Genomic DNA, 24,853 nt, shown 5'->3' with positions numbered 1-24,853 from the left:
TCAAATGTAAAGTCCCATTTTGGCCTCCCTAGTGGCGCAGTGCTAGAGGTGTCACTACAGACCCGGGTTCGATCCCGGGCTGTATCACAACCGGCCGTGATCGGGAGTCCTATAGGGTGGCGGACAATTGGCCCAGTGTCGTCCGGGTTAGAGAAGGATTTGGCCGGGGGGGCTTTACTTGGCTCATCGTGCTCTAGCGACTCCTTGTGGCGGGCCGGGCGCCTTCAGACTGATCTCGGTTGTCAGTTTAACGGTGTTTCCTCTGACACATTGGTGCAGCTAGCTTCCTGGTTAAGCGGGCCCGGTGTTAAGAAGTGCAGTTTGGCGTGTCATGTTTCGGAGGATGCATGAATTGACCTTCGCCTCCCGAGCCCGTTGGGGAGCTGCAGCAATGAGACATGATCAAAATTGGGGAGAAAGATAAATAAATAAAAAGGTCCCATTTTGTGTATATTGGTTATAAAGCGCTGTTGGGTGTATACAGAATAGGGTGAGATCAAATTTGATGTACAGTGAGATCAAAGTATTGGGGCAGTGACAATTCTGTTACGGCTCTGTACTCCAGCACTTTGGATTTGAAATGATGAAATGACAATGAAAGTGCAGAGCGACAGATTTAATTTGAGGCTATTTTCATCCATATCGGGTGAACCGTTTCGAAATTACAGCACTTTTTGTACATAGTCCCTTCATTTTAATGGACCAGATGTATTGGGACAAATTCACTTGTGTAATTTCTTTACATTTGTACCATAGTCCTAGCACGCAATGACTACATCCAGCCTGTGACGCTACAAACTTGTTGGATGCATTTGTTGTTTGTTTTGGTTGTTTTTCAAATTATTTTGTGCCCAGTAGAAATGAATGGTAAATAATTTGAGTCACTTTTATTGTAAATAAGAATAGAATGTTTCTAAACACTTCTACATTAATGTGGATGCTACCATAATTACAGATAGTACTGAATGAATATTGAATAATGATGAGTGATAAAGTTAGACGCATAAAATCATCTGAAACTCAACCAAAACAAACAGCAAATGCATCCAATCATTTTGTAGAGTCACACGCTTGGTGTACCTTTATTCAACTAGGCAAGTCAGTTAAGAACAAATTCTTATTTTCAATGATGGCCTAGGGGAACAGGAGGCTAACTACCTGTTCAGGGGCAGAACGACAGAGCTGACCTTTTCAGCTCGGGGAATTGAACTTACAACCTTTCGGTTACTTGTCCAACGCTCTAACCACTAGGCTACCCTGCCGCCCCAATCAATTGCGTGCTAGGAGTATGGGACCAAAAACAAAATGTTTGACTACTTTAATACACTTAAGTGAATTTGACCCAATACTTTTGGTCCTTTAAAAAGGGGGGACTATGTACCAAAAGTGTTGTAATTTCTAAAAGGTTATATGGATGAAAATACATTCGCTGAAATAAAAGCTGACAGTCTACATATTAACCTCAGTCATTTTCAAATCCAAAGTGCTGAAGTACAGGGCCAAAACGAGTCTCAATGAAAGTCTAAGAATGAAAAGGCCCATTTTGTATTTATTCAATAAACAAGTTTTAAATACACCATATGAAAACCACACATACACTTGTCTAAACTAAAAATCTCCATGAATTTGATAAACCGCATAGACTTGACCATTAAAAGTATCTTGAGAAAGTAGATGAATGGAATTAATGAGATCATCATATAGCCTACACAGTACAAACACAATATGTAACAGACATTTCAGGCTTATATATCACACAATGTCTGGATGAAATATTCTACCCAGGAATATTCTACACTGAAATCTGTTAATCTCTTTATTCCAAATGCATCTGTGGGTCTTTTCTGCTGACAACAATAAAAATACATCTTTGCTTTAATACAGGGTTTGAGCTAAACGTCAGAAGCTATCGAGTGTAATGGTTACTCTGCTGGTGTAGCTTGAGGTAGCTCCTCTCTGAAAACCTCTTCCTGCAGTGGGTACAGGCGAACGGCCTTTCTCCCGTGTGGACCTTCAGCTGCATTTTCACCTGGTTCTGGTGGGAGAACCTCTTCTCACACTGGGGGCAGCTGTAGGGTTGTGGACCCTATGGTGCCTCTTCAGACTGGATGAGTGGGAAAAGCGCATATGACACTGGGTACAGCTGAAGGGTTTCTCTCCTGTGTGGACCCTCTGGTGCCTCTTCAGGCTGCCAGCCTCAGCGAAGCGCATATCACACTGGGTACAGCTGTATGGTTTCTCTCCTGTGTGGACCCTCTGGTGGATCTCCACCTTCTGGGAGCAGCTGAAGCCTTTGTTACAGAACATGCAGAGGAACCGTTTCTCTTTACTATTGTCTGATGTTGCTCCCCCTCCCTGAGCCTGGGCTCTAGTCCTGTCGTTTGAGTTCAGCACCTGATCAAAAAGGACGCAGCCTTGTGAATCAGAAGGTCCCATCAACGCGGACACTGGGTCACGATCCCTGAACACATTTAGATTGGTCTCTAAGCTTTCCCTGTAGTCTAAGAAGTCACTAGTGTTGCCCTGCGACTGTCCTCCTAAATGAGTCTGGTCTTCATTCCATGTCAGAGGAACGTCATCCTCCACTTTCACAGTCACCTCATCTACGACCAGACCCTCCGCTTTCTTATCTAGAGACCCTTCAGAGTATACACTACTACTGTACTGGTTCCAGTCCTCTCTCATTAGATTAGTCTGTGTATCTAAGCCCACAGGCATGTCAGCAGGTATCATCTCTGTCTCTGCTACATATGAACAGGATGGATCATTGCCAGTCTGTAACGCATCACCTGAGTCCTGATGGGACAGAACCTTCCTCGGGCTCAGGTTCCCATGAAGTAAATTCTCTGAGCGAGGAGCAGGACAGTCCAATCGCAATAGCCCCGTTAAAGTCTCTGTTTCTGTGTCTGTCTCTGACTTGAGGGCGGCGTTCGGCGTGCCACTGACCTCCATGATGCTGCATCGGGTTCTGGGGGGCGCTGGGGCGGTGGTGGGGTTCTCCGTGGCTACAGGGGGCGTTCCAGCTGCTCCAAGCTGGATGTCTCTGCTTTGCCCTGGGTCTCCCTCTCCTTCAGACCTCTCAAGCTTGACCCCAGGACCTGCAGCCTCTGCAGACTGACACAAAAAGAGAGGAGGTTATTACCGGTACATGAGTTCCATTGGATAACAATGTCCTAGGGAAGTCTCACAAGCTCCTCTATGGTAGATAAATTCAGATGTACTTGTAAGCAAGTGAATAGCTGTGGGGAGCCTTTCTGAAATAAACTGGCCACATTTAATGTACTGTAATTTTGATGTAATACTATTACACTAACCTCTATCATGATAAAGGTTCCACTCCCCTCATCAACGGTGACTGGTTGGTGTCCCGCTGGCTTCACAAAGATCCTGTGGCCTCCAGTGAGATGTCCTTCCCCTGAGAGAGTGATTGGGGGAAAAGAGGTGGTTAAGTTAGGTACTGCCAATGCTCAAAGCTATATTGTACACTATTGACAGATTTGACACAGAGTACAGTTACATACACACAATAATACAATAATGTGATTATTGTGGATAGTCAGATTTATGGAAGTCCAAAGAGAACATATAAATAAATTAAATAGCTCCCTCAAGATCACAACATAAGTTATTTTGTCGAGATCACGAGATAATCAAAAGTACCACGCATTATCCATTAATTTGCTCAGATGCACAATAACCACTTCATCAAGAAGCCTTGTGGTTGCATTGATTGCAATGCGAGGCATTTAAGCCCTGAACAATGCCTGACAGGTGGCATTTAAGTCCTGAACAATGCCTGACAGGTGGCATTTAAGTCCTGAACAATGCCTGACAGGCAACACGGTCTCCCAGGCTGCACCTTCTCCCAGGCTGCACCGTCTCCCAGGCTGCACCGTCTCCCAGGCTGCATGTCACCCCCAAGACCACAGCCAATAGCATGCAAGGAACAATGCAGCTAACGTTTCTAGCCTTGGGAGCTAGCTAGTTAGCTAGCTACGTAGTCTTGTTAGCAAGCTAGCTTGTTATCAACTCTGGTTGTTAGCTTGCATAACTGATATGTATATAATTATTTGCGGAAATAATGTTTTGTGGATAATATTTACATTTACAGTGGGTGAGCTCCATTCCTGACAGGCTGATCACATTCAATTTCAGCCTCAGAGGCTGATAAGTCAGGATGCTGCCTTGGAGGCGGTTTCATAGGTAAGGCTCCTTGCAGGCAGATTAGCTGTCATAGTGCTTTACGGGCAGATGCATATCTGATCCAAGGGTTGAGCTCTATTTCTGGCAGGCTGATCAGATTACATAACAGCCTCAGAGGCTGATAAATCAGGATACTGCCTTGAAGGCTGTTTGATATGTAAAGCTCCTTGCAGACAGCCTACTAGACAGCATCCTGTCTTATCAGTGTCTGAGGCGGCTAATGAATCTGATCAGCCCGCCAGGAATAGAGCCCACCCAGTCTTGATCATATATATAATGCACTGACTGCTAGTCTGCCTGCAAAAAGCATCAGCAATAAAACTGCCTACAAGGTAGAATCCTGACTTATCTGCCTCAGACTGCTATTGAATCTGATCAGCCTGTCAGGAATGGAGCTCACCCACTGTAAATATAAATATTATCCACAAAACAGGAAGTGTCCCTTACAATTATAAACATCAGTTATGCATGCAAACAACCAGCATATACAGTACCAGTCAAAAGTTGATGCACCTACTCATTCCAGGGTTTTTCTTTATTTGTACTATTTTCTACATTGTAGAATAATATTGAAGACATCAACTATGAAATAACATGTATGGAATTATGTAGTAACCAAAAAAATGTTAAATCAAAATATATTTTATATTTGAGATTCTTCAAAGTAGCCACCATTTGCGCACTCTTGGTGTTCTCTCAACCAGGTAGTCACCTGAAATGCATTTTAATTAAGAGGTTGCCTTGTTTAAAGTTATGTGGAATTTCTTTCCTTCTTAATGCATTTGAGACAATCAGTTGTGTAGTGACATGGTAGGGGAGGTATACAGAAGATAGCCCTATTTGGTAAAAGACCAAGTCCATACTATGGCAAGAACAGCTCAAATAAGAAAAGAGAAACGACAGGCCATTATTTCTTTAAGACATGAAGGTGTGTCAATCCGGAAAATGTCAAGAACTTTCTTCAAGTGCAGTCACAAAAACCATCAAGCGCCACCATAAAACTGGTTCTCATGAGGACCGCCACAGGAAAGGAAGACCATGAGTTACCTCTGCTGCAGAGGATAAATTCTTTAGAGTTAACTGCAATTGAGATTGCAGCCCAAATAAATACTTCAGAGTTCAAGTAACAGACACATCTCAACGTCAACTGTTCAGAGGAGACTTTGTGGATCAGGCCTTCATGGGTGAATTGCTGCAAAGAAACCCCTACTCAAGGACACCAATAAGAAGAGACTTGCTAGGGCCAAGAAACACGAGCAATATCTGGATATCTGTCCCTTGGTCTGATGAGTCAAAATCTGAGATTTTGGTTCCTACCGCTGTGTCTTTGTGAGACACAGAGTAGGTGAACGGATCTCGGCATGTGTGGTTCCCACCGTGAAGCATGGAGGAGGTGGTGTGTGCTTTGCTGGTGACACTGTCAGTGATTTATTTAGAATTCAAGGCACACTTAACCAGCATGGCTACCAAAGCGATATGCCATCCCATCTTGTTTGTGCTTAGTGGGACTATAATTTTTTTTCAACAGGACAATGACCCAACACACCTCCAGGCTGTGTAAGTGTTATTTGAACAAGGAGGAGAGTGATGTAGTGCTGCTTCAGATGACCTGCCCTCCACAATCACCCGACTTCAACCCAATTGAGATGGTTTGGGATGAGTAGGACTGCAGAAGGAAGGAAAAGCAGCCAACAAGTGCTCAGCATATGTAGGAACTCCTTAGACTGTTGGAAAAGCATTCCAGGTGAAGCTGGTTGAGAAAGTGCCAAGACTATGCAAAGCTGTCAGAGGCAAAGGGTGGCTACTTTGAATTCTAACATATTAAATATATTTTGATTTGTTTAACACTTTCTTTGGTTACTACATGATTTCATGTGTTATTTCATAATTTGTCTTCGCTATTATTCTACAATGTAGAAAATAGTAAAAAATAAAGAAAATGAGGAATGAGTATGTGTGTCCAAATGTTTGACTGTTACTGTATAACAAGCTGTCTACCTAGCTAACAAGATTAGACAAGTTACACTGCCTTCAAAGTATTCACACCCCTTGACTTTTCCACATTTTGTTGTTACAGCCTGAATTTGAAATGGATTAAAATGTAGATATTTTTTGTCACCGGCCTACACATAATATCCCATAATGTCAAAGTGGAAGTGTTTTCTAAAATATTTACTCATTAACAAAAATTGAAAAGCTGAAATATCTTGGGTCATTAATTATTCAACACCTTTGTTATGGCAAGCCTAAAAGAGTTCAGGAGTACAAATTTGCTTAACTTCTTATGGCTGGGGGCAGTATTGAGTAGCTTGGATGAATAAGGTGCCCAGAGTTAACTGCCTGCTACTCATGCCCAGTTGCTAATATATGCATATTATTAGTAGATTTGGATAAAAAAAACACTCTGAAGTTTCTAAAAGTGTTTGAATGATGTCTGTGAGTATAACAGGACTCATATGGCAGGCAAAAACCTGAGAAAAAATGATGATGAGGGCTCTTTGAGTCAGGGGTCTGCCAGAGTGCCACGAGCTGGTCACGTGCACTCACGTGAGAGTTAGACCTGCGTTCCTTCACATTTCTACAGACAAAGGAATTCTCTGGTCGGAACATTATTGAAGATTTATGTTAAAACCATCCATGTTTCTACGAACTGTAATATGACTTTTCGTCTGAACTTTCGCATGGACTTGCCCGCACGTCGAGAGTTTGGATTGTGTACTGAACACGAGAACAAAAAGGACATCAATGATGGACTTTATGGAACAAATCAAACATTTATTGTTGAACTGTGATTCCTGGGAGTGCATTCTGATGAAGATCATCAAAGATAAGTGAATATTTATAATGCTATTCTGACAGCTGTTGACTCCACAACATGGCGGATATCTTTATGGCTTGTTTGGGCTCTGAGCACTGTACTCAGATTGTAGCATGGTGTGCTTTTTCTGTAAAGTTTTTTTGAAATCTGACAGTGGTTGCATTAAGGAGAAGTTGATCTAAAGTTCCATGCATAATTTGTATTTTCATCAACATTTATGATGAGTATTTCTGTAAATTGATGTGGCTCTCTGCAAAATCACTGGATGTTTTGGAAGCGAAACATTACTGAACGTAACGTGCCAATGTAAACTGAGATTTTTGGATATAAATATGAACTTTATCGAACAAAACATACATGTATTGTGTAACATGAAGTCCTATGAGTGTCATCTGATGAAGATCATCAAAGGTTAGTGATTAATTTTCTCTTTCTGCTTTTTGTGACTCCTCTCTTTGGCTGGAAAAATGGCTGTGTTTTTCTGTGAATAGGTGCAGACCTAACATAATCGTTTGGTGTGCTTTCGTCGTAAAGTCTTTTTGAAATCGAACACTGTGGTGGGATTAACAACAGGTTTATCTTTAAAATGGTGTAAATTACTTGTATGTCTGAGGAATTTTAATTATGAGATTTCTGTTTTGAATTTGGCGCCCTGCACTTTCACTGGCTGTTGTCATATCGATCCTGTTAACGGGATCGCAGCCATAAGAAGTTTAACAAGTTTTTTTAACATGATTTTTCAATGACTACCTCCTCTCTGTACCCCACACATACAGATAATTGTAAGGTCCCTCAGTCGAGCAGTGAATTTCAAACACAGATTCAACCACAAAGACCAAGACCAGGGAGGTTTTCCAATGCATTACAAAGAAGGGCACCTATTGGTAGATAAAATGAAATGAAAAAAGCAGACATTGAATATCCCTTTGATCATGGTAAAGTTATTAATTACACTTTGGATGATGTATCAATACACCCAGTCACGACAAAGATACAGGCATCCTTCCTAACTCAGTTGCTGGAGAGGAAGGAAACTGCTCATGGATTTCTGAAGGCTCTGTAGCTGTGTTGTTGCTTGCATGCGATTGACTGTGGTCTTGGGGGTGGAAAACAGCCTGGGGGAATGAGCTCTTTCAGGGCTTAAATGCCCCACGAGGGTTTAGATGCCCCAAGAGCTCTTAGCTCAAGGTAAGGGACATTTAGCTTGCTAACATTCTAACTTATAAACTGATAATGAGTTCCAAACACAAATGAAAGCATGATGTTAGCATGAAATGTACCATCCCTTAGTGTAGCAATCAACAAAAACATATGCGCTGATCCACCATATGCTCTGCTCAGCCATACTGTCAATCTATCATCAATGCGTCCACTCCTATTTATTGTTTCTCGTGATCTCTACAAAGCAACTTTGAGATAAATAAATTGTGATCGACATAGCGAGGGAATTATTTATTTATACGTCCAATCTGGACTACAGTACAGATTAATAGAAGAGTTTGATTAAACATTTACATGTTTTGCAAGAACAACGATTTCCCTAATAATCCTCTATATGTGGACACATCTGAAATTAGGCTACCTGATGAATGCAGAAAATTACCAATCAAAATAAAACGTTCTACCACAGGACCATGTTCTTTTTGGGAAGGATCTTTGATTCAGAGTTCGGCCATGAACATTTTGTAACATGAAAACTACATTCCGTTGTTCAGAACTCACGCCTCCATTACACAGACATTGCCATCGCACTCCTGTTTGCCCTCACAGCATTGCTGTTGCAGAGTGTTCTGTGTGGTGCATGCATTGGATATCTTCAACACATGCATCATATTGTATGCATAGACTTGACAGAACTAGTAGGAAAAGGTGAATGATGAACTTTTGTTGCACACATATCCAGGAAAAATTTTGGGATTACGTTTGAAAGCAGAATTAAGGAAATTGACGCAATGACGTTGTCGGTCAGGCTTCACTTCACTTGCGTAAAAGAGGGAGGCTCTCTCGGCTGGTGCTAGCACATGGCAGATCAAATACAAAACTGAAACGCAGATTTAGGTGTTTATATGCTCTAATAATATAAAACATTGCTAAAAAAAAAACCAGGTTATTTTAATTGCCGTATGATTCATTCGATTTGGACATTATGCTGATTAAGATAAACAGTGTGTTTACATGATTATTGAATAATCCGCCAACTGCCATAATCAGTTTAATATCGTATTATTACTGTGCATGTCAACGTACTCACTGTCTTGGATTGGCAAGGATGAAACACTAAGCATCACTTTTTGATGTACTATTTATAGATCGATTGGTTATGTTCCATGTGTCATAATGGTAAATGCAGCAAATAACCTGGTTGGAATATGATGGTGTCTTTGCAAAATAAATCAGTGGAATTATAGCATACTATCCAAAAATGGACCAAGACCCAATTCTGGTTAACACATCTGAATTCACACATGCGCAGACGGGAAGGGGTCGATAGGCCCCGCAGCCTCAGCTTCCTGTAAAATGTACCTCTTGCAATTCCTCTGTATCGGTCGAGGATCTTGACATTACTGGGAAGGACACGCTCCTGTGCCACCTTCAGTTCCAATAGTTGTAGTTTCCTCCGCAATGTCCTGTTTTCTTTCTGGCTTTGAGTTACTTCCAAACGAAGCACTGCATAGTCGTCATCTACGAGTTTACAAATCTCTGCCACGGCTGCATTCGCTAGCACCTCCATAATGGAGGCTATTTGAGTGTGAAACACCATACAATTAGCCATTGTTAGCAACTATCTAGCGTTACCTAGATAACATGTCAACCAAGTCCCATCTCCAACGCGAATTATGGGGTAAGTATATTATGCTGTGCAGTGAAATGGTGTTAATAAACGTCTAAATAATAACACAAAACGCTGACGTGGATAATGTTCTCGGTCACTGTTCTCTTCTTTGGTATTACGGCGGTTTGTAAACAATTGTTAGAGGTACATACCGCCACCTACTGTACAGGGTGGTAACCCATAGGAAAAAAATATACATTTTAGGAAAGGGGGGAACTACATAATACAAAAACACAAAAATAAACCCATAAAAAAATACTTAATGTTGTTTTGCATGCAGATCACTGACAACCTGAAATGGTCAATCCACACACAGTGTGGTGTTGCACCTCTTCAACCTCATGAGGCAGGCCCTTAAGATGCACCATTGAGAGCATCCTGTCAGGTTCTATCTCCGCCTGGTATGGCAATTGCACTGTCCGCAACCGCAGGGCTCTCTAGAGGGTGGTGCGGTTAGCCCCTCGCATCACCAGGGGCACACTGCCTGCCCTCCAGAACATCTACAGCACACGGTGTCACAGGAAGGCCAAGAAGATCATCAAGGACCTCAGCCACCCAAGCCACGGCCTGTTCACCAGCTACCATCTAAACGGTGGAGACAGTACAGATGCATCAAAGCTGGGACCGAGAGACTGAAAAACAGCTTCAATCTCCAGGCCATCCGACTGTTAAATAGTCACCAAAGGGTATGGTTAAATGAAAAAGGTATGCGCACGGTTCTTTGAAATAGGGTAGTGCTTATTACATTACACATTAAAACTCCTCAAAGTATCTTGAAAGCTGAGAGCAGACTGGTTTAGAAAGAACAGTGTTAGCAAGAATAGAGTAGAAAACAATAGAATGACTTTATTCCATCTACATCACCTCCAGTAAGGTAAATATTAAACTGGATCCCTGACTGGAGCCTCTGTCTCTCTGATGACCACCAGGACTGAGGTTGTTCAGTCCACCTGTCCACTGGTTGTGTTCTGTGTGGTGGTGGGGTTTTTGTCCCTCGTGGTTTGGTCCTGGTTCCAACTCGGGAAGGAAGAGTGAAGGCTCCTGATCCGGAGCCAGGGTTTGTGACCAGCCGCTTCAGAGGTCCAGTCTCTACCGCCAGCAACACCAGATATCAGCAGGTCCTCATTGACTGCAAACACTAATTTTACAGAAGAGCATATAAAGGTTAATATAAGAAACTCTTTGCTGTACACACAGAAACAAAATGTTTTTAATCACAGTCAAGCCCATCTCTAACACTGTGATTCAAGTAACTAATAATATGAAGCCATTGAAGTTTAAAAAAATTTTCCATAACTGTTTAGTCAATAATTTAAGTATAATGTTTTGGTTTGGTTGAGATAAGGGAAACGCAGACCCTGCAACGATACAAAAATAACCAAGTCAGTCAGCACAGAGTAAATGTTGTATTTAATTTCAACAAAATGGTCATACACATGCATAGCGTGAAGTACAGTACTTTTACTGCACAAAACAATACATGAAGAGTTGAATAACTTTTCTCAATATGATAACACTTTACTTTTTCAGTAACCAAGTGGCTGCGTTTCCAGATTTTCTGGAACCCAACTTGCTGTTGCTAAAAATACAGAGATTTCTGCGCATGCGGGGATCTACTAGCCTTCTCCTTTCAGTTGCTGCTCAGTGCTGAGTCCTTATGTGACTCCACTGCCGCTTGTACACAAAACAGTTAGAACTATCAGTTATTTGTCTTTAACAGTTGTCTAGCAATGTTATTCTTTCATCATCATTAACAAACAATGGCTAAACAGGAGGCAGACTAGCATGACTATAAAGATTATAGCATCACATCAAACGCAAATTGTTTTGTCCCAATGCAATGTGTAGACTGTCTTGTCTGAGACTATTGCTACGGCAATATCCATTACACCAGACAGAGAAGGTTGTAGCCTTCATACATATTTTTGGAAAGTTCATTCAAATCGCAGCTGTTCAGACATATGAGGCAAAGACCGGCTAGATTATCATATCGCTCAAATTGGTTTCGGGTCCAGAAGAGGGTGACCTAAATAGAGAAACGTGAACATGAGTAAATAACACATGCGCAGAATGTAATTTGGATCCTTAGATTTGAGAAAGACCTTTCCAGAGGGGTGAAGCGGGGATGAAAACTCCATATTCGTAGCCTCTGCCTTCCTGTACATTTGGTACCCTCGCTTTGAAAACATACTTCGGAAAAGGTTCAACATTACATTACTCATCTTCATGTCAAGTAAACATGAATTAAGGCACTATCATTTCCTCATTATAACAGGACAAGGTTGTCACCTTTCATCAGAGAAGCATTTTTACAGACGCCATCACACCAACCATGCCTCATCATACTCATTCTTTCCTCAGTTCACCTCATCCAGTTCCCTACTACATCCATAACCAACAGAATTAACTACAAACAAACTATCTAGTACTACATAACATGTCAGTATACTCTATACATGGGCCATGTGCATTTTCTGCTGGTCTTTCCTGAGATAGCTCCTCTCTGAGAAACTCATTGCGTACAGGTGATTGGCCCCTCTCCCGTGTGGACCTTCAAGTGCATCTTCAGATGGTGCTGGTGGGAGAACCTTTTGTCACACTGGGGGCAGCTATTTGGTTTCTCCCCTGTGTGGACCCTCTGGTGCCTCTTCAAGCTGGACGAGTGGGAGAAACTGACCCGGCACAGGTGGCAGCTGAAAGGTTTCTCCCCTGTGTGGACCCTCTGGTGCCTCTTCAGGTGACAAGCTTCAGCAAAGCGCATCTGACAATGGGTACAGCCAAATGGTTTCTCCCCTGTGTGCATCCTCTTATGGATCTCCACCTGTTTGGGGAAACTGAAGGCTTTCCCACAGAATGAACAAGAGAAGCGCTTATCTTTGCCATTAGATCTGCTGATAGCGCTACTACTGTCATTTGTTAATGGGATTGTATAGCCATTTATTGTTGAGGGACTGACATTGTCTGAAGTCTGGTTTAACATAAGGAGAGGAGGACGAAGGTCAGGCAGTGTCTGTGTTGTTGCAGGGTCCATGTTCCAGTTGATAGATCCTATAGAAGGCAGGCTGAAGGCAGCAACTGTTAGGGGGTTAACCTGAGGCGCCATCAGTCTCTCTGAATCACAACTATAGGAGCAGGACGGAGCATAGCTAGGCAAATCTGTGTCTGTTCTCTCCCGCTCCATATGGACACCTCCCCGTCCCTGTAGATCAAATCTACGCCTTGCCCTGGTCTCTGCCAGTCTGTTGTCATGGAGACTTTGTTCGGTCATTGTTCTGTGTTCGACTGTCTGTTTCTGGTTGTGGTTAACAGTGTTGTTCCCCAGCCCAGAGTTGAAGACGCTGTCCCATCCACTAACCTCCACTATGTCACCAGTAATCCTGGCCTGCTCAGTGATATCCTCCCCCAGGCCCTTGGCTGCACCCGTCTGGGTATGGGAATCAAAGATGGCCGCCCAGTCTCCTCTGTTAGCCTCCAGCCAACCACCTGCAGGAAGAGGTTAGAAAATAGACTTTAAAAACATGTAGTTGTCATCAATTACCTGGTCAAGTTCATACATTAATGTGTGTTTTTGTATGTAAACATAAGTTGGATTTCATTTAATGAATGAAGAAAATTCCTGTTGAAGATCTATTACTGTATTTAGGCTATATGTATTTCTCCCTTACTTGGCGCCCCCATCTTTAGTCCACTAAGCAGATCAATGCTCTCTGGTCTGTCTTGTATGGTCTCCTTTTTGACTAGCAGCAGACCAGGCTTCCCATCCTCCATGTCTACTGACTGTAAGAGATACAGAGTGAGAGGATGTTGGATCAAGAAATCTGATATGAGCACCCTGCTATGGAGCATCTTCTGATTAGGCAATGAGGGATTGCTATGAGTATTATGCAAACTTGTTGGTTGATGTGATACTATGCAAATGATGTGTTAGTTGATTTGATTACTTGACACTTTAATGGTGTGATAATTGAAAGGCATGGTCCCATACTTAAAGCAAAAAAATAATCAAGACCAGGGCCAGTATCCAGTATAAGTGCTGATCAAGGATCAATTCCCTACCGGTCTATATAGTCTTATTCATTATGATCTAAAAGGCAAAACCGATTCTAGATCAGCATTGCTGCTTTTTGAAAACAGGCCCTGACCTAATACTATTCAGCCAGTAGTTCACAGTGGGCTAACCTCAGTGAGACTATGTGTGGTCCTGTGCTGCTCAGCTGGTTCCTCTGTGGGTTCAGGAGGAGGTGTAGTCTGGTTGTCCTCTACGACCATGGTCCCCTCAGGGTTCCCCAGACCCTCCTCACACCCCTCCTCCTTCACCAGCAGCACCTCTGGACCCTCCTCCTCCTGGAAGAGAGAAGTGATGCAGATTACACAGACATACGCTCCCTCAGGTACACACAGAGAAACACACTTTCAACATCCCCACTACATTTGAGTCCTATACTGCAGTTATAGAATTACTTCATTATTTTTTAAACCCATCATGTTGTGGGTAAAAAGAAATCAGCTGAAGCCTGGTAAAGATCCATCCAGTCCTGCTAGTTATAGACCTATTGCACTTACATAAAATCTCTGAAAACTAATGGAAAAGTTGATTGTGGGTAGATTGTTGTGTTATCTGGAACATAGGGATCTAAGTCCATCTCAAAGTGGATTCAGAAAAATAAGGACTATCCTTCATGTATTGGTTACAATTAGTACTGCAGTGACCAAAGCTTTGGCAATGAAGGAAGTGATGTCTATTGTATATTTTGACATAGAAAAAGCATTTGATACAATGTGGCGGGAAGGGCTACTGGTTAAATTGAATGTGTGTATAGGTGAGAGAATGTACAACTGGATTATGGATTTGCTTGATCGAACCTTCCAGGTCAGGTTGGGATCGGAGTTATCAAGAGAATATGAGGTGGAAAATGGAACTCCACAGGGTAGCACCATTAGTCCCACCTTATTCACGGTGATACAGGGTATAGGGGCGGCCTTATATGCAGATAATGGTGCCATTGTAATAGATAAAAGGCAACAAGCTGTTTTAGCAGTAGAGGAATGATCCTTATCATGGGGTTTGAAGTTATCTGTATTCATATCTTGTTTGCTAACAAAAAGACAAAGGAAGATGTCAGTGTTCGATTATATGGACAATAATTGAAAAGGGTAACATAATTTAAGTATTTGGGGCTATGGTTTGATGAAAAGCTTACTTGGAGAGAGACGTCATATTACATGTATTGAGACTAAATGTAAGAAAGTATTCAATCTTATGAGGACAATAGTTGTGCATGACTGGGGGGCAGATAGGCAATCTTTTGGCCCAGAGATTGGGAAAATGGTTGATGAATATGGACTCAGGGACCTTGTTATTGGGCCATCTGTGGCAATAAGAAATGTGCCACTGTGGTTTTATACAAGAACATACAGTATGTTGATCTTAGCCTAATCCAATGGTTCCCAAACTCGGTCCTCTGGACCCCAAAGAGTGCACATTTTGGTTTTTGCTGTAGCACTACACTAAGCCTACTGGATGACAAATAGTTTTTTAAACAAGACAGAATAAATCACTTTTTCCTACATAACATAGGTACAGCATATACCATTATTGTATGTGACACTTAAATGTGCCTTAAGAGGCCATGCAATTCAACAAAAACATTTTAGGTCAAGAGTTCATCTGAAAAAGGAAATAGAGGAACTAACAGTAGAGATAGATAGCTATAAAAACAGTACCATAGAGGCTCAGAGTAAGTTAGAGGAAAAACAAAAAGAAATGGAGGAATGTATTCAAGAAAGACCAAGTGTAATATATTATAAAAATAAACTGAACTGGATGGAATATCGGGAAAAATGCACCAAATAAGATTATCTTCCGACATTGAAATGCTACCAAAAATGTTTTATAGAAACTTGTTACAGATAACGTCCTCAATGACTCACCAACAATATTTTAAGAGGAAGCAAAGTACTTAAAGCATATGTTTCCATTTGAGTCTCCTCCATTTCCACTAAAGGAAGTTAATTGTAAGATTTGTTTTCTATTAATAGTATAAAATTAACAGTTATACAGAAAGACTAATGTGAAGGCCTAATTAGAGCAGGAAATTCTAGATGCAATTAAAGTCTCAAGTCTGGGAAAACTCCATGGCTGGATGACTTACCCGTTGAAGTATATCCCCCCCAAAAATTGATTTACTCCAAGGTCCGTTATTAACATGTTTTGACCACTCCTATAAAGACTACCAGAAACTCTGCAAGAAGGTCTTATTTGACTATTACCGAAACAGGACCCAGATGGTGAATATAAAGATTGAGTCCACCTAAAAAACTGGAGACACCTTACACTCGAGTGTTGTGATGAGAAAATCCTAGCAAATGCATAGCGCATAGAATTAAAAAAGGTATTGGAGGATATTATTCAGCCTAATTAGACAGGTGTTTTACATGGACAATACAATGGAAATAATATACAGTGCATTTGGAATGTATTCAGACCATGACTTTCTCCACATTTTGTTACTTTATAGCCTTTTTCTAAAATGGATTAAAATGAGTTTTTCCCCCTGATCAATCTACACACAATAACAAAGCAAAAACGGGTTTTTAGAAAAAAAACTGGAAAAAAACGTATCACATTTACATAAGTATTCAGACCCTTTTTGCTTTGTTGAATCACCGATTACAGATTACAGCCTCGAGTCTTCCTGGTTATGACACTACAAGCCTTGCACACCTGTATTTGGGGAGTTTCTCCCATTCTTCTCTGCAGATCCTCTCAAGTTGTCAGGTTGTATGCATCGCTGCACAGCTATTTTCAGGTCTCTCCAGAGAATGATCGGGTTGAAGTCCGGATTCTGGCTGGGCCAGTCAAGGACATTCAAAGACTTGTCCCGAAGCCACTCCTGTATGGTCTTGGCTGTGTGCTTCGGGTTGTTGTCCTGTTGGAAGGTGAACTTTCGCCCAAGTCTGGAGCAGGTTTTTTTCATCAAGGAGCTCTCTTTACTCTGCTCCGTTCAGCTCTCCCCTCAATCCTGACTAGTCTCCCAGTCCCTGCCTCTGAAAAACATGATGAAGCTACCACCACCATGCTTCACTGTGGGGATGTGCAAGGTTTCCTCCAGATGTGACGCTTGACATTGAGGCCAAAGAGTTCAATCTTGGTTTCATCAGACCAGAGAATCTTGTTTCTCATGGTCCGAGAGTCCTTAGGTGCCTTTTGGCAAATTCCAAGTGGGCTGTCATGTGCCTTTTAATGAGGAGTGGCTTCCGTCTGGCACCTCTACCATAAAGGCCTGATTTGGTGGAGTGCTGCAGAGATGGTTGTCCTTCTGGAAGATTCTCGCATCTCCACAAAGGAACTCTAGAGCTCTGTCAGTGACCATCGGGTTCTTGGTCACCACCCTGACCAAGGCCTTTCTCCCCCGATTGCTCAGTTTTGCCGGGAAGCCAGCTCTAGGAAGAGTCTTGGTGGTTCTAAACTTCTTTCATTTAAGAATAATGGAGGCCACTGTGTTCTTGGACCGTCAATGCTGCAGACATTTTTTGGTACCTTTCCCCAGATCTGTGCCTTGACAAAATCCTGTCTCGGAGCTCTACGGACAATTCCTTCGACCTCAGTGCATGTCAGAGCAAAAACCAAGCCATATCAACTGTGGGACCTTATATAGACAGGTGTGTGCCGTTCCAAATCATGTCCAATCAATTGAATTTACCACAGGTGGACTCCAATCCAGTTGTAGAAACATCAAGGATGATCAATGGAAACAGGATACACCTGATCTCAATTGAGTCTCATAGCAAAGGGTCTGAATACTTATGTAAATAAGGTATCGGTTTTACATTTTTAATATATGTGCAAAAACATCTAAAAACCTGTTTCGCTTTGTCATTATGGGGTATTGTGTGTAGGTTGATGGGAAAAAAAACAATTTAATCAATTTTAGAATAAGGCTGTAACGTAACAAAATGTGAAAAAAAATCAAGGGGTCTGAATACTTTCCAAATGCACTGCAAGACAAGTACTGGAAACAATAGAACCCTATGAAAAATTGTGGGAAAAGCCTTTGATAAAGTACGACTGGAATTTATATATAAATGCCTGAACTATTTTAATTTAGGAGAATCTCTTATAAAATGGGTTAAAGCCAGTCAAGTTCTTCCACATCGATCTCAACAAATTATTGATGTATGCACCTCGCATTGTGCACGCGGGCATTGTCATGCTGAAACAGGAAAGAGTCTTCCCCAAATTGTTGCCACAAAGTTGGAAGCAAAGAATCATCTACAATGTCAATGTATGCTGTGGTGTTAAGATTTCCCTACACTGGAACTAATAGGCCTCGCTGGAACCATGGTAAACAGCCCCAGAGCATTATTCCTCCTCCTAACTTCACAGTTGGCACTATGCATTGGGGCAAGTAGCTTTCTCCTTGCATCCACCAAACCCAGATTCATCCATCGAACTGTCAGACGGTGAAGTGTGATTCATCACTCCAGAGAACGCGTTTCCACTGCTCCAGAGTCCAATGGCGGCAAGTTTTACACCACGTTATGACACAATAACTGTGAGATCTCTGAAACATGATAACAAAGATGCATTTATTGACCAATTGAGTAAAGTTAACTGGGACCCGGTACTTACATGTCTAGATATGGATTATAAAATGAGAAAAACTAAAATATATATATATTTTTTGTGGTTTTGTTAAAAAAATAAACAGGATAGAACTATTTGAACAAATGTTTCTTAAGCATTGTGAATACTTTGCCTCCATGGAAAACTGTTAGAATTAAAGAACTGAACCTTGAATGAATCAGGAAATCATTAAGGCCATTAAATGAAGAAATACTTATTTTCAAGAATATAACAGTACCGAAGATGAAGAGGCTCTCAATAGACACACAACCCTAAGGAACAAATCTAGTCAGATGAGGTCAAATTTGTGAAAATAGGAAGTTGTGGCAGTCACTAAACATAGCGACAGGGAAGAATGCAAATTGTAAAAGCATTGGTCTGGAGGTCAATGGGGAAATACAATCAGACAAGGAAGTGGTAGCTGATAGTTTCAATACCTTTTTCACAACAGTTGCCACACATTTGGTTGAGAAGCTACCTGATTGTACTGGAGTGTCTGGTTATGGTCAGGTTTGGACACTACAGACGTTTTTGTGAGAAAACCGATTTGAGAGATGTCTCATGGTCTAACAAACACCGCTGTAGCTCGGCCACCTTCCACCGCAGATACGAAAGGCTGCTATTGGCGGATGCGGAGGATTGCGACGCAGCCCATACACAAAAAAATATGATGTCTCTAACTTAAACAGATTTTGATGGGGATATTTTTGAATGCTAATTTAATTTCCACGCGGGCATCAACTCTAGGGGGTCGAGCATTTTATGCTGCTTGGCTGGCTATCCGTTGGGAACAAAAAAGAGTACTATTAATTCAACTTGGTCTGGTCTACAACATTATCCCAGACTCAGCCCCCAGGACCCTATCCCCAACTAGCCAGATAATAATATTCCTTGTTAACATTCTACCTGGTAAGAACACATTTGTATATACTGGCGCTGTTGAATGGAACTAACTACCACAGCAACTCAGCCATACCAATCATAACCACCTTTTAAAAAAATGTCAAAAGCTGGCTAATGAGTAACTAACTATTTTCTGTCTGTATCTCTGTAATGTGTTGGTATGTGTTATTGTATATGTATATTTTCTTCATATTTTTTAAATGAGTCTATAATGTAAATAAGTCCCAGACAATCCATAACATTGAAAAACATATATTTGTACTGTGTGTACATGTATTATTTTTTTTACCGACAAATCAAATCAATCGGAGTTGAGGATAAGGCAACACATAAAAGACCGTAAATACACAACCGCAATACAGTATTTAGCCATGGAGCATGTTCTGATTGGCCAAGTGAGGGGTCAAACCTTGACACTCCTACAACTTATGTATTCATCAAAACTCAGCCCTTTTGCGCCACCACTAGCTACTGCAACCACAATTATCACTGTGAAAATAGCAAAGATTTTTTTAGACACAACCCTGGACCTATTGCGTTGCCGCCAGGGCTAAGATTTATCATTGCATTAGGTTTGTTATTATAGAGTCGTTAGAATGAAGTCCCATTTTGTTTTCATTAAACATAAGTGTTTAGTGTTTAATACGCCATTTGAAAAACACACGTACCCGCCTCAACAAAAAAAGTCAGCATGAACTTGATAAACTGCAGTCATTTTCTCATAAAAGGTGTCTTGGGAAATTTTGTGAACATCATACATCCTACACAGTATATACACAATATGTAACAGACTTTTTAGGCTTATATATCACACAATGTCTGGATGCAGTATTCTACCCAGGAATATTCAACACTGAAATCTGTTACTCTGGTTATTCCAAAATGCACCTGGGAATCTTTTCTGCTGAAAACAATAAATTCATTTTTGTCTTTAATGCAGGGGTTGATCTAAATGTGAGAAGCTATCGAGCGGAATGGTTACTTTCGATGTTATCCAATGGAATGTTTTTTCTGCTGGTGTATCCTGAGGCATCTCCTTTCTGAGAACCTCTTCCCGCAGTACGTACAGGCGAACGGCCTCTCTCCTGTGTGGACCTTCAGGTGCATCTTCAGGTGGTCCTGGCGGGAGAACCTCTTCTCACACTGTGGGCAGCTGTAGGATTTCTCCCCTGTGTGGACCCTCTGGTGCCTCTTCAGGTCACCAGCCTGGAGAAAGCGCATGTTACACTGGGTACAGCTGAAGGGTTTCACCCCTGTGTGGACCCTCTGGTGGATCTCCACCTTCTGGGGGCAGCTGAAGCCTTTGTTACAGAACATGCAGATGAACCGTTTCTCTTTACTATTACCTGATGTTGCCCCCCCTCCCTGAGCCTGGGCTCTAGACCTGTCGTTTGAGTTCAATACCAGATCGAAAAGGACGCTGCCCTGTAAATCGGAAAACCCCATCGACGTAGACACTGGGTCGCGATCCCTGAACGCATGTAAAGAGGAGTGGGTGGCAATATTTAGATTCGTCTCTAATCTTCCCCTGTAATCTAATAAATCTCTGCCCTGTGAGTTTGTCTCCTAGGTGACTTTCTGCATTCCATGTGGGAGGAACGTCGCCCTCCACTTTTACAGTTACCTCATCTACAACAATAATCTCCCCTTTCTTATCTAGGCACCCTTCAGAGGATACACTACTACTGTACGGGTTCCAGTCCCCTCTAGACAGATCAGTCTGGGTCTCTTAACCCAAGGGCATGTGGCCCGGGTCCATCTCTGTAGCGTAAGAACAATAGGGATCATTACCGCCAGTGTTTAACGCATCACTATAGCCATCCTCACGGGTATGGACCATCCTTTGGCTCTGATGAAATACCGGTAAATACTCTAAGCCGGGAGCAGGAGCACAGCCCAGTCTCCCCAAGCCCAGTTTCTCTGGGTCTGATCAGTGGTCAGATCCTGTGTGTAAAAGCCTGTGTGTTAAAGTCTCTGTGTCTGTCTCTGACTTGAGGACAGTGTTCGGATTTCAACTGACCTCCGTGATGCTGCGTTGGGTCCTGGGAGGTGCTGGGGTGGTGACCTCCGTGGCTACAGAGGGCTCTCCTGCCACTCCAGTCTGGTTGTCTCTGCTGTGCCGTGGGTCTACCTCTCCTTCAGACCTCTCCTGCTTGACCCCAGGACCCGCAGCTTCTCCATCTGCAGACTGACACAAGAAGAGAGGAGGATATTATCAGTACATGTGTTGAATTGGATAACAATGTCGTAGGGAATTCTCACAAGCTCACCTATGGCAGATAAATTAGGATGGAAATGTAAGCAAGTGAATAGCTGAGGAGAGCCTTTCTGTTATAAACCGTCCATGTTTGATTTACAAAGTAACTAATTTTTAATGCAACACTATTGCACTAACTTCTATCACGATAACGTGCTGGGTTGAGGTTCCAGTCCCCTCATCAACAGTGAATGGTTGGTCATCTCTCCATGTATTGTGTCCCGCTGGTTTCACAAAGCTCCTGTGGCCTCCAGTGACATGTCCTTCACCTGAGAGAGTGATTGGGGGTGAAAGAGGTGGTTAGGTTAGCTACAGTCAATGCAACGGTATATTGTACACTATAGACACTGTCTCGAATTTGCAAGGATGTAAGGTAACACTTCTCATAACCTATTGATATACTATTTTTAGATTTATGTATTATGTTCCATGCATCACAGTAAGTAAATAATTGAATTCATAATAAGAAATGCAGTAAATCAAGAATCTGGTTAGAATTTTGTTGTGGGTCATCTTTTATATGATGCGTAGGTTACAATGAGGCCACAACAAGGAATACTCTGGTTGATGCTGTTTATTACCTTCCTCAAGTAAGATATTCACACTGTGCTGTGTGAGTTTAGTAGCAACTAGCTAAGGGTATACCGGTTCGTTAGTATGTGTTAGAATGCTTAGCTTTGGCACAAGATAAACAGTGCTTCAATCCCGTTTCGTTAACCATCAAGCAAATGAAGACAATCACCAGACGCATGCCCACTATATATGAAATAACCATGAACAATAGTAGCCAATAGGATTACAGGGGGCGTGCCAACACACGGTGAGCACAATAGGATCTCTATGGTTTGAGTTGCAATGACTGTACAATACCTACACTATGATTTTGGCTCTTCTTTGCACAAGATAGCTAAGTAAATCAGGAGAATTATTGCATACAAAAACTGACCAAGACCCACATCTGGGTAACACCTCAACATATGTGCAGAGGCGAACGGGTCTACAGGCACTGAGAAGAACCGCGACAGGCCGTGCCGCATCGGCCTGCAAAATGTACCTCTTGCCATTACTCTGTATCTGTCGACGATCTTGACACTACTGGGACGACTGGTGAGGACGCGATCTCGCATTGTCCTCTCTGCGCGCTCCCGTGACACCTTCAGTTCCAGTAGCTGTAGTTTCCTCCGCAATACCCTGTTTTCTTTCTGGCTTTGAGTTACTTCTAAACGAAACACTGCATAGTCGTCGTCTACGAGTTTACAGATCTCAGCTACAGCTGTATTCGCTAGCACCTCCATAATGGAGGCTATTTGAGTGTGAAAACCCACACAGTTAGCCATTGTTAGCAGCTAGCTAGTTTTACCTAGATAACATATATCAACCAAGTCTTGTCTCCAGCGTGAATTACAGACTACATGGTTTAAGTATGTGTTATAGAACGTCTAAATAACAATTTAAAAAAGCTGACGTGGAAATGGTTCTTGGACTTCTTTGTTTTCACGGCGTTCCACATTTTGTTTGTGCATACCGCCACCTACTGTACGGGAGTGTGTGGTCGACCACGTTATATTTTGTGATACAAAATTAAAAGGGGTACATTTTAATGCACCACCAACTAACATTACACCTATATATTATTTAATGAATAAACACCACCCCTTTTCACTACTTTGACCCCAACTGATCCTACAACAGGCCAACGGCCTGGGGAGGACATGACTCATTTAACACACCTTGTCTCTTTTGCTGTAAAACCTTGTACACCCAAGTACTTCTCTGCAGCTGCCACCACAACAGCTATTTTCTGTGATTTACGTGCCATTACTGTGGCACAGTTGATAACCATGGCAATGAACGCTAAGAAGCCAACCTTACCAAAGCACAAATTCATATCACTATGTATTGGCCTACTCCTCACACCTGACCCATCATCCACTACTCTCGTCACTGCCTCGGCATATGATACCTTCTGTTCTACTCTGACCCTGACAACCTCAACCGGTCTCTCTTGCACAAGGGACTTCTGATCCCCAGCAACATGGGCACCCCTACAGTTGACACCGTTTTTTCACCGATACTACACATTCCATTGTCCTATGCCCTCCTACACACTGTTGAAACATGACCATAAGTTTGGCATCTGAAACACCTTAGTGGGTTCGGCACAAAAGCTCTCACGGGACAACTGACATGTCCTAACATGACTTTATCGGGTAAAGACGGCTTCAAACTCAAAAGGACAGACCGTGTCTTCTCAGTTTCACCACGCTCGCCACCGGGTATGCGTCGCACCAAACGGCAGGCATCACAGACATGGAATCTTCAATTTCAGTTGCTCCACCTCAACGCCACCCCAGTAATCACTCCTTTCAAGTCACAGGTCTTGTCCCGAGGCCTGTGACGTGAAGCACCTGCTCCCTCTGGGCAGAAGAAAAACAGAAAATCATCACAAGTCTACTTCGAGCTACCTTCACCAATTTAACAGTACCCAAATCATCCCCCCCCCCCCAGCTTGAGACTACATATGGGTCAGCCAAAAGGCAGGGATCCACTTTCTCCAAAAATGTCACTCCCACTGGGACCGAATCATCCTTCGCATGACCATCGGGGCGAGGTTTGGACTTGGGAGGTCTTCATCACACCTGCCACCAGAGGTACTTCAACTTCACTCTTGTCAGGTTCAATTTCTGAGCCATCAGAAACAGCAGAGTACGGTTTGTACTTGGCAGCATTCTTCCTCAACACACAGCTTCCCTACACTAGGCTCTTCTTCCTCCCTGTCCATAACCACATCTTTCCGTTCACCATGCTCATGCCGCGCCTTCACCCACTGTATTGTTTGCAGAACCCGCACTGATGGCCTTTCTCCAATACACAACATCTGTTCCTTAGTCCAATTTATTAGTCTGGCTATCTCTGGCCTCTCCTTGCTCGCAAAATGTGGGCTACTCTGCATCTGAGAGCAGGTCTGTAAGCATTCCGGTTTCCCAGATGTGACCGGAAAATTACTGTTCTGTGACTTACTGCCTTGCTTCAATGTTCTCGGTCAATGTTCACTTCTGTTTACAAAGGATCTTACTGATTTGCATCATAGCTCAAAGGGTGTCGTCGAATGAAAAAGGTATGCACACTGTTCTTTGAAGTGTGCATACTTGAAGTGTCTCCTATTCATGATCACTATCTTTCAAGCTTGGGGCGGCAGGTAGCCTAGTGGTT

The 24,853-nt window shown here is 42.4% G+C and overlaps 4 protein-coding genes across 5 annotated transcripts in view; all 4 read right to left on the bottom strand.

The window, feature by feature from the left end:
- The window catches only part of LOC110533183 (protein krueppel), a 260,240-nt gene extending 257,156 nt beyond the window's left edge, over nucleotides 1–3,084 (bottom strand). The window contains exon 1 of the mRNA XM_036934536.1: nucleotides 2,947–3,084. The gene's annotated coding sequence lies outside the window, so the exon portion shown is untranslated. The remainder of the gene's footprint in view (nucleotides 1–2,946) is intronic.
- On the bottom strand, nucleotides 1,530–10,148 carry LOC110534671 (zinc finger protein 16). Its single transcript, XM_021619598.2, has 3 exons — nucleotides 9,545–10,148; nucleotides 3,315–3,415; nucleotides 1,530–3,114 (listed from the first exon to the last, which is right to left on the bottom strand). The coding sequence occupies exons 1-3, from the start codon at nucleotides 9,792–9,794 to the stop codon at nucleotides 2,026–2,028; spliced, it is 1,440 nt and encodes a 479-aa protein (XP_021475273.2). The 5' UTR covers nucleotides 9,795–10,148; the 3' UTR covers nucleotides 1,530–2,025.
- Nucleotides 10,149–10,516: 368 nt separating this feature from the next.
- Nucleotides 10,517–23,146, bottom strand: LOC110534623. 2 transcript variants are annotated; one of them, XM_036934481.1, is made up of 7 exons: nucleotides 22,695–23,146; nucleotides 21,779–21,909; nucleotides 21,404–21,571; nucleotides 14,034–14,198; nucleotides 13,520–13,631; nucleotides 13,210–13,337; nucleotides 10,517–10,992 (listed from the first exon to the last, which is right to left on the bottom strand). In XM_036934481.1, exons 1-7 carry the CDS (start codon nucleotides 22,975–22,977, stop codon nucleotides 10,966–10,968), a joined length of 1,014 nt encoding a protein of 337 aa, XP_036790376.1. In that variant the 5' UTR covers nucleotides 22,978–23,146; the 3' UTR covers nucleotides 10,517–10,965. The 2 variants fall into 2 exon arrangements, with proteins under 2 accessions (XP_036790376.1, XP_021475216.2); XM_021619541.2 differs by lacking the exon at nucleotides 10,517–10,992 and having other exon boundaries at nucleotides 11,248–13,337.
- Nucleotides 17,957–21,393, bottom strand: LOC118936897 (protein krueppel-like). The gene has a single exon (XM_036934543.1). It carries the CDS (start codon nucleotides 20,827–20,829, stop codon nucleotides 20,374–20,376), a length of 456 nt encoding a protein of 151 aa, XP_036790438.1. The 5' UTR covers nucleotides 20,830–21,393; the 3' UTR covers nucleotides 17,957–20,373.
- Nucleotides 23,147–24,853: the final 1,707 nt, after the last annotated feature.

This window comes from Oncorhynchus mykiss, chromosome 10, assembly GCF_013265735.2.
Source record: "Oncorhynchus mykiss isolate Arlee chromosome 10, USDA_OmykA_1.1, whole genome shotgun sequence".
In the NCBI taxonomy this organism is placed as follows: Eukaryota; Metazoa; Chordata; class Actinopteri; order Salmoniformes; family Salmonidae; genus Oncorhynchus; species Oncorhynchus mykiss.
The sequence above is the reverse complement of the archived record's forward strand: the minus strand, read 5'-3'. Positions and strand labels throughout refer to the sequence as shown.

What these genes read in the sequence shown, in the direction of transcription:
- LOC118936897 (XM_036934543.1), bottom strand. Translation starts at nt 20,829, where the DNA reads ATGGGGTTTTCCGATTTACAGGGCAGCGTCCTTTTCGATCTGGTATTG.
- LOC110534671 (XM_021619598.2), bottom strand. Translation starts at nt 9,794, where the DNA reads ATGGCTAATTGTATGGTGTTTCACACTCAAATAGCCTCCATTATGGAG. An exon ending in ATACAGAGGAATTGCAAGAG is followed by an intron (nt 3,416 to 9,544) that starts GTACATTTTACA and finishes TCACTCTCTCAG; the next exon opens with GGGAAGGACATCTCACTGGA. An exon ending in GAACCTTTATCATGATAGAG is followed by an intron (nt 3,115 to 3,314) that starts GTTAGTGTAATA and finishes TTTTTGTGTCAG; the next exon opens with TCTGCAGAGGCTGCAGGTCC.
- LOC110534623 (XM_021619541.2), bottom strand. Translation starts at nt 22,977, where the DNA reads ATGGCTAACTGTGTGGGTTTTCACACTCAAATAGCCTCCATTATGGAG. An exon ending in CCACACATAGTCTCACTGAG is followed by an intron (nt 13,632 to 14,033) that starts GTTAGCCCACTG and finishes TATCTCTTACAG; the next exon opens with TCAGTAGACATGGAGGATGG. An exon ending in ACTAAAGATGGGGGCGCCAA is followed by an intron (nt 13,338 to 13,519) that starts GTAAGGGAGAAA and finishes CTCTTCCTGCAG; the next exon opens with GTGGTTGGCTGGAGGCTAAC.